Genomic DNA, 17,841 nt, shown 5'->3' with positions numbered 1-17,841 from the left:
TATATAATTTAATCAATTATTTTGCTACTGTAATGTTTGTGTTCTTTTTGCTGTTAGGGAATCCTTCTCCTGAGATCATAAAGATATTTTCCTGTTTTCTTCTATTAAAGTGTTATCTTTCAAATTTAGATCTTTAATTAACCTTATTTATTTTGTATGTCGTGCCAACCTAATTTTACTTTTCTCTGCCATTGAGCCAGTTTTCCCAACACCAATTTCTAAAATAAATATCCGTTCTCCACTGACACCTGATGCTACCTCTATAATGCACCAGTTCCTACATGTACATGGTGTAGTCATCCACAGATATCTAACCTGTCCCTCGTCCTTATTCTGTAGCTACAGTACCCTTGCTATTTGGCCGACCACATGATTATCTGGAGCTGCCTACACTTGGTGGGTGACCAAGTTCTGGCCAGTGGTGTGGAAGTAGCAGTGGGGTGGACAGCTCCTGGGAGGTGTCCTTGCAATGGAGAGGGCTTGCCCTTAGCCCTGTTCTTCCTTCTTGCTGGCTAGGATGTGGTTCTGAAGGCTGGAACTCAAGTGGTCACCCTGAACCATAACTTTGGGGATGGAGGCCTGAGTAGAACAATGAAAGGGGAGGAGTCTACACTTCTGACCCTGCAGAGTGCCAAGCCGGCCCTGGACTATCTACCTCCAGACTTTGAGGTGAGTGAGAAACACACTTTTAACTTGCTTCAAATTCTGTTATTTTGGCTTTTCAGACACTCATGGTCAGTTTCTGAATGCCTTGTTCTGTCCCATAGAATCTATTTGTCTGCTCCTATGCCAGGATCAAACAGTTTTGGAGACTATGGCTTGTCTAAGATAGTTTAATATCTGGCAGTGCTTCTTTGTTTAATTTTATTTTAAAGGCTGCCCTAGCTATCTATAAATCTTTATCCTATCAGAAAGTTTGGAATTTGTTTGTTAGTTTTTCCTTAGACAATGTAGTTGTTTTGATAGGCATTCACAGCATCTTCAGGTTAGGTGGGAGACACCATTACCATGTTTAGCTGTTCCATCCCAGGACACAGTCAAGGTGAGCTATCAAAAATATAGAGCTGATTGTGTCACTTGTGTGCTTGAAACCTTTCAGAGGCTTGCCATCTGCCTCTGGATGAAGTTCAAAGTCCCAATCTTCTCATCCTGGGCTCCAGCTGCTCCAGCCCCAGCTTTGGCTTTTGCTCTTGCCTTCATTTCATCCTTTGCTCAAACCACAGTGAACCTTCTCTCCAATTACTCTTCTTTCAGGCTTTTGTGCTTTGGCACATATTGTGCCTTCTGCCTAGAATGTTCTCCCTGCTTGATATATAGGGCTAATCCTATAGATCTTTTGAGACTCCAGTTCAGAGGTTCTCTCCAAAGAGACCCCTTGCTGAACCAAGCAGCTGATGTGCCCCTGTTCTATGCCCCAGTGTCCTGTGCTTTTGTGTGTGATGGCACTGTCCATGGTACAGCATGGAGACGGCCTGGGAAGTGTTTGGGGTCTCACCAGACTGCCAACTCTTTCCTTTCTGTATCCCCAGTGCCTAGCAGTCACAAACACAGAGCAGGCTCCCAAGGAGTATCTGTTGACTAATCCTTCTGACGACTGATCACATATGAGCCCATGTAATTTGAAGTGCGCATTTTTTATCTGGCAGGTCACAAAGGATATGAGACGAAGGTCATACCCGTGGCCTGGCTCCTGGAATTCTATTAATATACTCACCACTTTGGATGTTGAGGGCATGATGTTTGTCCAGACTCCATCCTCCCAGCTTGGAAGCATCGATTTCATAGCCCTGCAGCACTGCCGTTCTTTTTTCCCAGAGGATCAGATCTGGGCAGGATTCATACTCATAACCCACAGAAACTGCAGAAAACAAAAGGTGCAAAATCCACAGGTGAGCAAAGCCTCTGCTTTGGCTTTGATCTGCATGCAAGGCTCTGGCTTGTCTTTTGTAGGAAAGGAGAAAGGATCCTGTTTCTTTCTTTCTTTTTTTTTTTTAAGATTTTATTATTTATTCATGAGAATACACAGAGAGGAGACAGAGAGAGAGGCAGAGGCACAGGCGGAGGGAGAAGCAGGCTTCATGCAGGGAGCCCGACATGGGACATGATCCGGGGTCTCCAGGGTCACGCCCTGGGATGAAGGCAGGCGCTAAACCGCTGAGCCACCCAGGCTGCCCCAAGGATCCTGTGTCTAAGTGGGAACCAGATGTATGTGCAGTACTAACACAGAGATGCCGAGCCTTAATGTCCTCTTTTCAAAGAGCAATTGTGCATCATTAGGAAAAGTTCAAGAAAATGTACTAAACACCTTAAAAAGGACTTAGGTGAATCGATTCCCAGGACATAATCCTTTAGTATGGAAAATACTTTAGGCATAAAACTCTTTACTGCAGCATTATTTATAATAGTGCACATTGGAAATAATCTAAAAGTTCAAAAGGGGCTAGAGGTTGAGCAAATCAAAGTGTACCCACTTGAGGAATATTATGCCCACCATTGGATATTTTTGGTTATGAAGATAATGGGGTAACATGGAAAATGTTTATGGAATAATGCTAAGTTGGAAAGACAGGCTATATACAGTATTATATCTGTGCTTAAAAAAGACCACACATACACACAACTATAAATGAAATAAGAAAATAAATTTAAATGTTAACAAGTAGTGGCATTATTTATAAAAACATACATGAATTTATTTATATTTTTGTCCACTTATCAAGTTATTATGAATGATAATGGTATTAGTTTACTATAGGAAGAAAATTCAAAATTGTTTATAATGAGTACGTGGAAAAGTTGCTCAGTTAGGGTACTTTGAAAGCTGGAAGTTGCTTTGAGGCCTCAAAGCTTGACAATCCCCTGGTTTCACTTCTGTTTCATAAATACAGGCCTCCTTGGAAGGGCACCGGGAAGCAAGCTAACCATGGCAGGTGTCCCAAGGCTGGGCTTGTAAAAAGCCCTGTAACTGCCCAATGGAAAGGAATTAACAGAGACAGGAATGCCATTTCTTTCAAGTACGCTTCTGGGTAGACACTATTTGCCAAGTGGGCAATATCCTACCACGTGTTCATGGCAGGAACTAGCAATTGGGCAGCTCCTTAGAAAATTTCTCTAGGTGCCATAAAAGGTTGCAGGACATCAACGGCAGGAGGGGCATGTCCAGAGGGACACTGAGTCCTGTTGGCAGCCTCTATGCTTCCTTTTGGTCACCTGTCATCTCAGGAAAGTGAGCCTCTGCCCTCGGAAGTCAGGGTGCAGATGCTTCCCTTCTTCCTTGGCTGGTGGACATTAAGGATACTCATGAGTTACCTTGAGTTACAGAAGGAAGAGGGAACAGTGAGAGACAGCGTCTTTGCTCCCAATGTGCCCTTGCAAGGTAGGGTGGGATGCAAAACCACATCCAGCTCTGTTCCTTCCTCATCCATCCCCTCTCCTCTCTGGGCCTCAGCTTTCTCTCACAGAATCTGGAGACAATTTCTGATTCATAGGATGGTGGTGAGGATTGGATGGGATGTTAGTGTGCAGGGGTGCACACTGGCCAGAGCGGGTGTTCGACAGACATTGTCTTTATTGACTACCTGTCTTCCCTCCCTCCCTTCCTCTCTTTTATTTGACAACACTATTTCTCCTCTGCTTCCTCATTCCACCTTTGCTGAGTCTAGCAAGGGAATGAAATTGGAGTAAGGTTTAGGATGAGAAGGAATTCCTTGGGCTAATCCTCTCCATGCGTGGGGGATTAGCCTTGCAGGGGCAAGCTCTGCTAACAGTGCAGCTCTGGACTCTTCCTGGGCACTGCTCTACATGGAAGCTGCAATGAGCATGGCCAGCCACTGAAGCCCGAGGTCTCAGTGGGGCTGGGACACAGGCAAGGCCACCACCACTTCCTGCTTCATCTTAAAAATAGACAGCAATGACAACAAGGAGAGAACCTTTCTGATTACAAATGAGGTAAAGAGGCCAACTAGCCTTTCGGATGAAGAAAGATTCTTAACTCTTATATCTCAATAAAACTGAAGAAACCCAGGAGCTCCAGACTCCTGGACATTTTTAATGGGTGAGCTCAGGCCAGAGAGTTGTGAGGGGGCCAGGGCAATGCCCACATAGCTCTGTCTTTGTGGGCACGAAGCCTCTTATAATCCATCACATACCACCACAAGGCTTCTCAAGAGCCCTTTTGGTTTTATAACCCCTTTTTTTCTTCATGATCAACTTTTCTACATTCAGGTCTTTGAGTACATTCTTTTAGGTCATGGATGGCCACAGAAAAGTCTTGAATGCCAACTAAACCGTAGGTATTTCTGGGAAGAGGAAAGAAGAAACAAGGGAGGTGGAAAAAGAGCCCCATGCCCCCATGTGTTACTGTCTCTCTGGGGATGGTCTCGAGTTCGGCAGCTGAGAGGCTTACCAAAGGCTTCTGAGAGCCCAAACACCTTCTGGTTGTAGACGTCTGTCTTGTCCCAGATGAAATAATAGGACAAGTCCGGGGCTGCAGCAAACCATTTCCTGAAGAGGCGGCCCTCAACGGCCACCATGAGGTGCACCTTCATGAGGTTGAAGGGGATGGTCGGGTGGGTGAGGCTGATCCTCAGGACAGACTTGTAGCCAGGGGTACGGCTGCTCAGGTAGCTCAACCTCATCTTGCAGCCAGAGATGGCTATTTCCTCCTGCAGAGCCTAGAGAGACAGATTACACAGAAAGTGACGGTCATGGACTCACCAGAGGAGGAAAGATGGCAGCCCCAGGCGCCCTGGGTGACTGAGAGGCAGAGGAGGACGCGGGGGGTGGGTACTAAGGGGGAGAGGAGGAGCAGGAGCTAGAAAAGACAGGAGAAAGGAGAGGGGGCAGCAGAGTGTGAAGAGGAGCGGGAGGAGGAGGGAACCAAGGGGCAGAAGGCCTGGTTTCCAGGGGCCAACTGTGTGTGCCTCTCTGGGCCTCAGGTTCTCCTCCATTCAGCGGGGAAGACAATGCTCACCCTGTTGCATTACTGAGAGGAACACAGAAGATAGTGCGTGTAAAATATTTATCGTCACGGCGCCTCTCACTCACTAGCAACATCACCTGAGAAACTCATGTAAGCCGCCGAATCGCAGTTTCCTCCCTGGCCTGGTGTGAGGACCGAGTGCGGTCATGTATAGAGAGTGCCCTGTCCATAACAGGTGCTCAGTGAGCAGGACGATGGCGCTGCTGCTGCTGCTGGGAGTGGGCGACAATTGGAACAAGACCTTTCCCCGCAGACTACTGCCGACAGCTGCCTCAGTAGCCAAGAGTCCTCCCTCACAACTTCACTAGAGTGAGATCCTCTTCAGGAAAGTAAACAAAGACCTGAGAGGTTGAGAACACAGCCTGCCAAGGACCAATGCACACCCCCCTGTCCCCAGCTCACCCATGGAAAGAAGTCGAATTGGCACCATAGGGTTTTTGTGCCCTGTGCTGTGCTAGATGAACAGAATGGCGGAGAAGGTGCTATTTGATCTACTGGGTGCAGTGGGCTCAGTTCCAAGATGGAAACTTTAAAATCAATGCCAGGATGCTCAGGCACATGGCAAAAGCAGAGAACTTTTATCAGCTTGATGCTCTGGGCTCTGTTTCAAGAAGGGGACATTAAATCAATTGAGGCTAACATATCCATTAAAAGAAAAATGATTATTTTATTCTTGTGTTCATGGAGAAACTGGACCTTCACACAGAAAGCCTTTTCCTTTCTGTCCATTTTATATCATAGATGGGTGTGAGCTCTCTCTCCCACTCCATTCTGAACACAAGAAATGTTGGGGATTGGGCCTAAAGCAAAGCAATCTTTCTAAAAAGCAGCTTGCAAGTTCTACGCAAAGCAGACTCTCTACCCGGGTGAACCACAGGCAGGGTTCGAGTACCATCATGATGCTCTCATAAATATTTATCTTCAACATACCCTTCAAAATGTTTATCGCGCAGTGCTAGTGAAGGCTAGCCAATGATAGGACTGGGAAAACCCAGGAGCTTGTTTTCATGTGTTTCATGAATCTGATAATAAGCAAGGTTTGTGACCCAGCTGGGCTTGCAAACACCCAGCCCAGGGAGCAGCGTGAAGAGGATGGGACCTTTAACCTCATTTGTTCCAAAGTCATTGCTCCTGGGAAAATGTCTAGCTGGAGCTGAACCAGGGTTGAGTAACAAATTACTTCTCTCCAGCAAGCTCTGTCTCCACTGACAACCATTTCAAAAGAAAGGTCAGCCTGGTAGTTGAGACAGGAGACAAGTGCTGAATCTCTGAAAAGGAGTGAGTGAGGTTTTCAACCTGTGGGTACCATGAGAATTTCCAAAGGGTTGTATGTGCTTCTTGCGAGCTGGTGCCTGAAGCCACTCCACCGGACACACACACAGATGTGTCTGCTCAGCCAGGCGTGAAACATACACACAAAGTGTCTACACTCCCTGTTCCAGACACCAGCAGCCTATTTTTTTTTTTTAAGATTTTATCTATTCATGAGAGACACACAGAGAAAGAGAGAGAGAGAGAGAGAGAGGCAGAGACATAGGCAGAGGGAGAAGCAGGCTCCCCACAGGGAGCCCGAGGTGGGACTCCAGGGTCTCCAGGAGCTCACCTTCACCCTGGGCTGAAGGTGGCGCTAAACCGCTGAGCCACCCAGGCTGCCCCACCAGCAACCTATTAATATGCACATGGCCAGTGGGGAAGTGGGTGAAGCTGGGGCCTCTCCCTGCCACCTCTCCTCTTCCCCTGGCCTTTGTTTCTGCCACTAGAAATTGAGCTCAGATGGCGGAAGACATTTTACTCTATACAGCTCTGTTAGGCAAAGAATCTATCTTGATTTCCATTTGATTAAAATGCATCTTTCCAAATTACTTCCTTTTAATGATAATTAACTAAAGCACTTGTGTGTGGAGATTTGAGCCAAAGCAATCCTTAACTGGCAGGAAGGCAATGTGTATAAAATAATCTTAATAATAATAATACTGGCTAAAATTTATTGAGCACTTATTAGGTGCTATACATTGTGCCAAGCACCTCATATCCATGTTCTCATCTTTATTATGATGCTCCTCTGGCCTACTCCTCTTAGTAGATCCTCTCATCATAAACACTTTTTACAGAAATAATGATAGAGGGGGACGTTGGAAGCCGGGGGAAAGGAAAGTGGAAGGGAGCTCGATGACAGAATGGAAAGGGAGGAGGAATTCATTATATGCTGGAGCGTGCCAGTCAGCTTCCAGAGCTTGTGTATTTTGAGTGTGTAAGAGGGGTGGCCATCATCTCCTGACACCGCAGCTGCGGTGGGATCTGGGAGCTGGATTCTGCATGGTGGGCTGTTGGGATCTCCCTAGCGCCCCCCCCCCCCCCCAGCCCTGAGATCCTCCTCCCCACAAATGAAATAAAAGCATGGAGAAATACAGTTAAGAGAGCTGGGTACCTGAATTTCTGGAACGATGGGGCCTTTCTCTGCACAGGAGCTGGCAAAGGATGTCAGCGGGGATGGAGACACCACAGGGTTGGGGCGGGCAAAGTTGCTCAGGTCACAGCTGGGAATCTCATTCTCTTCATGTCGCATGATGATGGTTTCCATGACAAAGAAGCGGTCCCAAGGCAGCCAGAGGGTATGCTCCTGTGTGATGAAAGGTGCTCGCTCGAACCGGAGGATGATGGAGATGCCACCGTTTGTGACCAAGTCAAAGCTGTTCGGAAGGGGTGGGTGAGATGGAAAGGAGGGGGGGAGCAGGAAAAGCAGGAAGCAAGGGGAGGAGTAGTGGGGGTGGGGAGTGGGGGAGAGACAGGAGCAAACAATTATACCAGAGGTCTGCGTACTTATTGAGGAGACCCTAAAACCTGGACTTCACTACAGCCACAAATAGTAATAGAAATTCCATAAAACATTGTTTTTTTTCCAAAAATGATTCATTATAGAGATTTTTACCAAAACCAACATTAATCATCACTGCTACAGAGAGCCATTTGCCAGGACAGAGGACAGCTGATGAGCCTCTGCTCTGGTGCTTCTGGTACTTAGGGCCTCGTAGAGCTGAAGCCCAGTGAAAGGTCAGCAGAACAGAGTGAAACAAGTCCTGCCCTGGTAGTAGGAGCCCTAAGCCTTATCCTGCCTCTGCCAGGAGATACTGTGTGATATTGAGTGTATCACTTAGCCTCTCTGATGCTCAATTTTCTCATCTCTAAAATGGAAAGGTCCAAATGGATTACTGTTTTTATTCAAGTATAGTGAACACACAGTGTTATATTAGTTTTGGGTGTACAATACGGTGCTTTAATAATTCCATACATTTTTCCGGGCTCACCAAGATAAAAGTACTCTGGATCTACTTTATTTCCCTGCTTCCCCAGCCTCCCCACTGGCAACCACATTTGTTCTCTGAATTTGAGCCTGGATTTTTTTTTTTAATTTGTTTGCCTCTTTTTTTCTTTGTTCATTTGTTTTGTTTCTTAAATTCCAAATGGATTATTTTTTTTAAAAGATTTTATTTATTCATGACAGACACACACAGAGAGAGAGGCAGAGACACAGGCAGAAGGAGAAGCAGGCTCCAGGCAGGAAGCCTGATGTGGGACTCGATCCCAGGTCTCCAGGATCATACCTAGGGCTGAAGGCGGTGCCAAACCGCTGGGCCATCAAGGTTGCCCCAAATGGATTATTCTTAAGTCACTAAGATTCTATGACCCTATGGCAATTTTAGCTCTGATTGTGATAGTTGAGTCAATACAGGCCTTTGGAACTGCAAAACAGCTAAGCCATTTAGGGACAGGCACAATTAGACTGACAGGACATGAGATGCAGAAAAGGGAAGCCAAAGACTGTCTCAAACTCCAGGCTGAGGTGAGATCTCTGGCGGTGTCCTCGAGAGCCAGCTACTCAGCCTTTGCTCATGGCTCTCTCTTAGGCTGAAGATTTTCTTCTACAAAATCACCACCAAGGGGCCATCTGGTTCCTACTTGTATGCATACAGTGATGAGGAGCTTGTTATATTCACGGCAGGACTGTCTAATCTTTGGTTAGTTCTGACTGTTAGGTCTTTTTTTTGGAATCGAGCCTGGGTGCCTCTCCTAACAGCTACTTAGCCACTGAGCCTGGTTCTACCTGCCTGGGTGACTGCAAACTGGTGTGTCCCTTCTGCCTTTGACAGAAGTCCTTCGGGACTTAGAAACAGTGGTCCTATCAACCTGCCACCTCCTGGCTGTGATTCTCTGGACAAAGTCCTTTTAGCTACTACTTTAGGATGCATTTTTTTTCCTTTTTTTATTGTTTTATTTTTAGATTTTTTTCTTCCAAGTTTTTATTTAAATTCCAGTTAGTTAACATATAGTGTAATATTGGTTTTGGGAGTAGAATTTAGTGACTCATCACTTACATGTAACACCCAGTGCTCACCATAACAAGTGCCCTTTTTAATATCCATAGGATAAATTTTCAAGGCCTGTCTTCATCTTGCTTTTTTTTGGTTGGAAAACTCCTGCTAGCTCCTTACTCCAACAGAATTCTAGCTCCCTCCTTTGGGTTCCCAGTGGACCACGTATACTCCTACTTATGGCCTACGCACACTGCAAGGGAATCATTCATTTAATGCTCCAGCCTGGGGACAATAATTCCTCAGTCTTTCCAGAATTTAGCACAGAACTTGATTGTTATAGTTTATAGAATGAATGCATGAGTGACACTGTCAATTTCTTTTGAACTAATTCCTTCTTACTTTGGCTGTTATTATAAGTCAATCCAACATTCACCCATGCAGTTGGTTTTAGAGACTCTAACACAGTATCTTACCTTTATCCCTAATAAATACACCTTGTGGGGTTGGGCTCACTGCTCCAGCTGGCTCTTCCTTTTCTAGGGATTTTGCACAACTGCCCTGACCTAGTGCTAAATACTGTTCTTGGAAGACAATGCCTCCAGATTTGGGTTTCTAGGCTCTAGAGCTTGACTCTTCTGAACTCTGCTGAAGCTTTACACCCACTTTGCTCTTCAAACCACTCAGCCCTTTTTAGGCTCACACTTGGGTAGAGGAAGTGGAAGCCCCATCCTTCAATAAGCAATGAGAGAGTTTATTCTGAATTAAGAATTTAGGTTTTGGCTTTCTAGGAAAATATCCATGGTTTTGGGGAAATACCCAGAGAACAACTTTCCTGTCACAGAACCGAATAATAGCAGCTGTACTTTGACAGAGCATTTTAACCATCAAACAGAATTTTGGCCTGACTTACAAGCTCCTTTCATGAGAGGACAAGTGTGGGGAGGAAGTGAAGACAAATGTGAAAAGATGGATTCTCGAGGTGGTGAGCAAGCTGGGGGCAGCTGGCCTTGCCAAGAGCTGGGTGTAACTGGATCTTGCCAAGAGCCAGGCCTGATAATCTGAGGGGAAACCTGGTTGTGGACATGGGTGTGAGTGAATCTGACCCCAAAGGGAAAGTCTGGCTCTCAGATGAAGCCCTAACAGCTTAGGGTCAGTCCTAGTACTGCTACTTAGTCCGTAGGTGAGTTATGTCACCTGTCTGAGCCTCAATCTCCTCATTTAAAATGAAGCTGATGATCATAATCACTTGGCAGAGTTATTAATTAGATAGATGAGATAATGGTTGGGAACAGCCCAGGGCCCCACTCCCAGGACATCATACTCCGTATAACCCCATTTTTCAATTCATCAAGCCTGAACTGCTTCTCTTGTCTGCTATTCTTTTAAAATTTGCCTTCATGACTTCTATTTTTCATCTTTTTAATGATCTCTGTGGCTCTGGTGAATACTTGATGTCTGGTATTTCGGTGTGGTGGGTCGAAGTGGGAGCTGGGAGAGGAAAGGGAACATGGAAACTGCCTGGAAATCTGCAAGGGATATAAAACAAAATGAGACTTGCTCCCCGGACTCGCACATACTGTTACCTCCGGGCTATGTCTCTAGCCTTAAGGGGAGTGAGAGGTGCAAAAGAAGGCGACTCAGAGAAGCGGGAGGGAAATAGGCAAGATGCTGCCCATTCACACAGTACAAACAGGGATCTGCAGGCACCTGGAGAATAAGTAATGCCTCTCCTATATGTTATGCAGTGTCTAAGTTGGAAAGAAAGGCCAAGCCCCATAAAGCACTGGGAAGAACTGCTCTGAAACCCAAGCTCCAGGTCTCAGCAACTCTGGTTCCTATGACGTGATTTAGTAGGCTGATGGACCAGATGCGCTGACTGTCCTCCCAGGCCCCTCATGCTGTCAAGAGGCCATAGAGATCATGGGGCAGCACACACAGGAGGAATCGAAGCCTGAAGGGGATAGAGTGGGCTTTTCCCAGGGGCCACCAAACTTAGTGACTCTGGGCTGTTTTATGGACCCACCCTAACCAAGCACAGCAGGGCGAAGGACTGATGATTTGCCATCTCATGTGAATGACGGGCTCGCTTCATGGCAAAAAAAGGAGTCCCCAAGGCTCCTTTTTTTTTTTTAATTTTTATTTATTTATGATAGTCACACAGAGAGAGGGAGAGAGAGGCAGAGACACAGGCAGAGGGAGAAGCAGGCTCCATGCACCGGGAGCCCGACGTGGGATTTGATCCTGAGTCTCCAGGATCGTGCCCTGGGCCAAAGGCAGGCACCAAACCGCTGCGCCACCCAGGGATCCCAGCTCCTTTTTGATGCCTGTTTCACAGCAGGTAATGATGTAGCCAGAATACTGGTTGCCTAGGATGCTCACATCACCATTTCCATACAGCAGACAGCCCCAAGCTGGAAGGCAGTAAAGACAGGGCACGAGGAAAGATTCTCCCCCCATGCCGTAGTGAATGTCTGTACTGACGGGCTTCCTGGGATGGAATGCGTGCGGGGCAGGAATAGTGGGCTGGGTAGGGCAGATTATTCCTGGGACTGGCTGCCAGCCCCTTCTAGCTGGGCCCCTTCCCACTCCCAAGGAGAGGAGGGGGAAGAGGGCTCCCCATGCCAAGCTTGCCACTCTGTCTAAGAGGCACACATGTCTACAAACAGATGAGCCTCTACTTCATTATCACCTCGGCCGGGACATGTTCACATCTGATATTGGATTAAAGAGGTGCTAAAATCAATCAGGCTGGAGCGTAATTTCCAACACAGAGTGAAAATCAACCTTATGGGCCTACACTTAGCCAGATGGACTGCCACCACCTGATTTTATTAAAAATCGAGGACTTGTCACCACTGACAGCCTAAATATTCCACTTTCTTCCTTCCCTTCCCATTTTCTCCAAAATATTCCCATGGCTTATACCGTAATCATCACCTTCTCATCATTTAATAATTGGCAATTTTAATAAATGGCTAATATTTATTGCATCCTTACCATTTGCCAGACCCTGGCAATGACAGATTGAACCAGAGTGGGGCAGGGAAAGTAAGATTTATTAAACACCTACTATGTGCCAGGTTCTTCCACATCCATCCTGCAATGTAATCTTTACAACCAATTTGTGAGATGCTAGTATTAGGACCATTCACCAGTGAAGAAGCTGAGACTTAGAGAGGTGAGGAGAATTGTCTAATGGCTCTAGCAAACAGAAGAGCTAGAGTAACTAAAGAAACTTTATTCCCTTCTACTGACAGTTCTCTCACAAGCATCCAAATAAAGGGCAGAGCTCTGTCATCACACAATGGCTTTCACGGACCTAGGTGGTTGCAGATGGAAATCACACATCAGGAATGCTAACATTTCTGGAGTTGTCTGGTCCAAGTGGTCCAAGTGATTGTATTATACAGATATTGTATATATATGGAGCAGGATAATATGTATAAGGTCTCCTACGCTTACTTGGAGAACTAGATGAAAAGAAACTGCTTAATTTTAACCAAAGGGACTCAGGTCAGAGTCAGATACAAGGTCTCACAGCTGGTAAGTTACAGAGCTGGGCCTCTGAACTCAGGTCCCATCCTCTTTCCATGTCATAAGTAGAGCAGCAGCCATGTGGCAAGACCAAGACAGCAGGACCATGACTGGGCCACAAAGGGTCTCCTACCTGCCATCTTGTCTGCTGATTGTGTATCCGAAAAGAGGGTTATTGACGAAACTGATATTCACACCAACCAGCGGGGTCCCATCTGATGTCATCACTTGACCACGAATGACACATGCATGCCTGTGGAGAGAGAAGAGAGAATAATGTGATCTACTGTTCATGTTCTGGGTGCCCCCAGACGTCAGAAGACAGAAGGCAGGCTGCTCAGACATATCTCGGCACCCAGAGGCTCATCATATATTCACTCATGGGGAGTCATAACCTTCTTTTTTCATGGTGCCCCAACTGAGGACATCAGAGTGTCCTCTAAAGGCTTATTACTGGGAGATGTTTTCAGATACTGTACTCAGAGGTCATTCTCTAAGGATACTACATTTTACCGTAAGAAAATACACAGATACAAGAGGGCTACACAGCAGAGTTATGCCTGAGAATCCAGAGTCATGTGACTTGGCAACTCCCAGCTCTGCCACTTTCAAGCTCTCTAGGGTTGCAAAAAAAGTATGTGACAGCTCCCTGAGCCTTGGTTTTTTTCATCCTGGTATGGAGTGAGCCCCATAAATGGCAGTGGTTACTATTGTCACTAACATGTCTCACTAGAGGTGGGCACACAAGAAAAGTGAACAGGATAAAGAGCACTTCTTTTCATTGGGCTTTAGAAACAGGAGAAGGACAGATGCTAGTATCCCCTTGGACTGGGTTCTGGAACCTCTCACATCTCTCAATATCCTCACTCCCACTTTCCCACTATATTCCAGACAATTCACCATCTGTTTTCCCAAAACCTGCCAGGTGCGTATTACCTAGGCCTCTGTTTCTGGGTGGTACTATTCCACACCCCCCCTCAGGTGTCACTCCTGCACCCCCATCCCAACACTCTCATCATTCATGACTACTTCAGATGACACCTCCTCCCTGAAGCCTGTCTTGATGGCCCTAATTGGAACTAGTCACCCTCCAAAGCCCAGCACAGACACCTTGAGACCCTACCACACAGCACACGATTCTCCTTGCCACTAGATCATGAGCTCCTTGAGGGCAGTGTCAAGGGCTACTTCTTTCCGTCTCTCTGCAGTGCATGAAAGTGCCTAATGAGTGCTAAGTCAGTGTTGAAAAACACTGGTGGATTGAGCAAATAAGTGGGACAAATACAGATCATCTAGAATGATGGTTTTTCAAATATATCAGAAATGTACCTTTTTACCAGATGATATTTTATGAGGCCCCAAAGTGGAAAACAAATAAAAACAAAAAACTCTCTAGATGAAATAGATGAATGGGGTGATTCTGAAGGAAGCTCTGGAGTCGTAGTCTCGGGAGAAGCCAGAGAAAAGCCAGTTGGAAAATCACTGAGTTAGAGGGAGAGGAAGAAACTGGGGTCCACAGAACTTATGTTATTTGCCCTCAAGTCACTCAGCGGGGTAGTGGCGGAGCCAGGCTTCCAATCCAGGACTCACAACTCTGGGTTCAATTCTGTTTACCACTGGCAACGTGCTCAATGGTGTCAACATCCTAAGGCATTGGGGCCCTGGGGAGCGGTCCTCACTGACAAGACAAATCTGAGGCAAATACACAGGCACGAGCATCCAGACAACTTTTTCCACCTGCTTCTGTTCAGAAGGCTCTTTTTTTTTTTCCTGGCCTAGGGAAGAGCTACTGATGAGACCTGTGGGCATTCACAAAAAAGATCTCAGACTCCGCCTCGGCTTTATTAGGTACTTACATCTCTACCTTCCTAGAGTGATAAACTTTTCTCTGTTTGATGAGAAAAGCAATTAACACCAGGCTTGTAAGCAGCTGGTCGTGCTAGTCTCAGCTTGTCCTTTCTGAAGGCAAGAACAACTACCCACAATGCATCAAGCTCCCCTCCCCCGCTGCACCCCATCCCGCCCCGCCCCACCCCATCCCACCCCACCCCACCTCACCTCACGACACACAATCTGGTTAATGCTAATTCAGTCAGTGGTTTCCTTCCGAGGCCCTTGGTCTAAATGCAATTACATGACAAACAAGTTAAGCGGTGAGGCTCAGCAAAGACTCTCAGTCCTGCTCTGAAGGTCTCCCAATACATTTATGTGAAATTATCTCTCCACTAATGGAAAAGATTTATTCCATCAATTGTATTCAGCTGGTACTGAGAGATGCTTTCTTTAATGGAGGAAAATTGAATTTCTTATTGCTGGAACTTTGTCCTTCCAGAGAATTACTAACAGATCTCATCTCCTGGCGCTGGCTACTATCCAGCCTTCTCCTGACATATGTGCCTTCAAATTCTGCCTGGACAATCACCAGCCCTCTGGGGATGGTTTCCTTTTGGGGCTGCCCTGGCTGCTGCCCCTCATGCATATGCGGGACAGCCTTCTCTGATTTATCTCTCTTTGGGGATTTCCTGATAATTGGGAAACATTAAATCAGCACCATTTGGCTATCATGTAGCCTTCACTTGGGCAAGCCAGAGCAGATGTAATTTTAGCCAGGCTCCTGTGGATTGCTTTGGGTTCTGGAGAAGATTAAGTTGACTCCACACCACAGAGGCCTGTTGCCAAAACAGGCATTTGGCTCAGGAATTAAGTCCTGGAGAAAAACACTTCCATCCTCCTTCTGTTTGACCATGATTTTCAGTTGTCAAGAAAACCCAATTTAACATAAAGGCTTCTCTGGGACAAAGGAGATGGGAGACGTCTGCTCTGTGGAGGCCTCTGAAATGTGTCTCCTGCCATGTGTTCTTGTCTAGGGAGGTTTGAAAAAGGTGTGGGTGCTGGGCTTCCAAATGCTTTTCCATTTATTTAATGGACACCACCAGCAGTGTACTGGTAAACATTTAACAATCGGCTTTCAAAAGAAAATTACCTTTAATCTGTAGCATTTGCCTATTTCTGTGGTGTAAATACTTCTACCATGGCCAGTTTCCCACTCTTAATGAGGTGTCACTGAACCCAGAGTTGGGAATGATGTACAGGAGGACACACCATTATATAGTATATCCACCGCAGAGACACATTAGTCTTAATAAACTCAGGCACAAAGATAATAGTAAAAAACAGTAAAATAATTAGGAAGCGATGAGTTTTGATTATTTGTTATTGTTTTTAATATAATTTAATTATAATTTCATATAATTTAATTTTTAGTAACAGTAGTGTTCAAAAGGTAGCTTGCAGAATTCCTGAACATTTAATTCTCAGCTCCTGTGGGTTGGCACGAGCCGGCTTCGGTGTGCCACCGGAACTCTGACCCCACACTAAGGGTCAATGTGGCTAAGAAACAGTTGCTGCTTTGACTTTGAAATTCTATATTGGAAGATCACTTGGTGAAAAATCAGTCACATGGAGTGCAGATCACGATTACAAAGTTAGCTCCCCGGCTGGTTCATGCGACCCTCTTATCACCAGTCCTGTATTTGACATGTTTTGTTTTGCTTTCTCTTGGTCACTGTCTGGGCATAATGGAGTTTCAGGGTATTATTTTCTCTTTGTCCTCAGAGTCCCATCTAACCTGTCATCACTTCGGTGAGGCTGTTACCGACTCTTCTGGAACAATTAATCACCTCTCCTCTAGGCTCCTCTAGATACTTCCAAGCACCTCTCCATGACCATGACAGCCATAGAATTATATCATTCACATTTACAGAGCTGAATTTACACACTTACATTTAAGTGCAAGCCAGAGGGGGCTGACTACATCTTCAGTGGCTAGGGAAAGCATGGGATATTACTCCCCAAGTGTCTGTTAGTTGAAAAAATGATCAAGTACTTGAAACAGAGGGAAAAGACTTGCTCAAGGTCATACAGCAAAGACCTCAACTGGCTGAACTGACGCTCCAAGCTAGGTCTTCTCACTCCCAGGTCCTCTCTTTCACTATGATGTTGCATACCCACAGTCACAAACATTCACTTTAATTTAAAAAAACTGGGCACCTACTTAATAAAAAGCTAGGCACTGTGTTAGGTGCTGGGTTTCTAAATGCATGAATTATAGTCCCCACTTGCTGGAGCTCACCAGAGCCAATTTGAAATGCTCGAGTGTAATGTCTCTGACACAAGTGAGTCAACACATGGGTTTGGCATATGTCAGGCAGCTGGGGTACGAAACAAGCAATTAGGTTGAGTGAACTCTGCCAGGAAGGAGTGCTCGTGCCAGGCCAAGGGGGGCAGGCTGGGGGCCATCGAACATGCTGGCATTGGTCCAATCACACACTCAGGGCCTGACGGAGGTGCTCTTGCTGACGCCAGCGAGGAAGACCTGCCTGACTGCTTCCCTGAGTACGGTGGCCTGGGGTCAAGAGAAGCTGTTGGAGAGACACCTTGAAACAAAATCAAGCAAATGAGAAACTAACCTCAAATGTTGGGCAGGGAGAGGTGGGGTGGGGGTGGTGGAAAGTACCCTGGGCAGGGAGTCAGTTCCTACTTCTAACTCTGGTAACTAACTGTAGGACTTGGGAGAGTCACCTGACCTCTTTGCACCACCATTCTCAATTGTGCATCCAGGCTGAAATTTTTCCCATCCTGATGTCAAACAGAGCCCAATGCATGTTTAAGAACGTGTAATGGGTTTCAATATAGTGCTGCCGATCTAACTCAAGTAGCCTTACTGTACCTTGTTTCAGAATCTTCATGGAGCTCACACAATACTCACACTTATCTCTGAACTGTTCCCTCTCTATGGAACCTTCCACTTCTCCTGTTCACCTGAAACACACCTCCCCCCGCTTACCCTCAGGACTCACATGGAGCATTCACCAAGTGGTAACCCCGCTCCCGCCCCTCTGGCCTGCTGCTTCTTCTTCTTCTTCTTCTTCTTCTTCTTTTTCTTCTTCTTCTTCTTCTTCTTTTTTTTTTAAGATTTTATTTATTTATTCATGAGAGATACAGAGAGAGAGA

General features: G+C 46.0%; 1 protein-coding gene across 1 annotated transcript in view; it reads right to left on the bottom strand.

Annotated features, from left to right (window-relative positions):
- Positions 1 to 17,841, bottom strand: part of TENM4 (teneurin transmembrane protein 4) — a 729,276-nt gene that overhangs the window by 61,284 nt on the left and 650,151 nt on the right. Inside the window, 4 exon segments of the mRNA XM_038568485.1 lie at positions 1,715 to 1,858; positions 4,406 to 4,673; positions 7,410 to 7,671; positions 12,962 to 13,081. Of these exon segments, the coding sequence (XP_038424413.1) occupies positions 1,715 to 1,858; positions 4,406 to 4,673; positions 7,410 to 7,671; positions 12,962 to 13,081 (794 nt within the window).

The sequence above is a fragment of the Canis lupus genome, chromosome 21 (genome assembly GCF_011100685.1).
Source record: "Canis lupus familiaris isolate Mischka breed German Shepherd chromosome 21, alternate assembly UU_Cfam_GSD_1.0, whole genome shotgun sequence".
NCBI lineage: Eukaryota > Metazoa > Chordata > Mammalia > Carnivora > Canidae > Canis > Canis lupus.
Note: the sequence above shows the minus strand (reverse complement) of the source record. Positions and strands in the feature narration are given on the sequence as shown.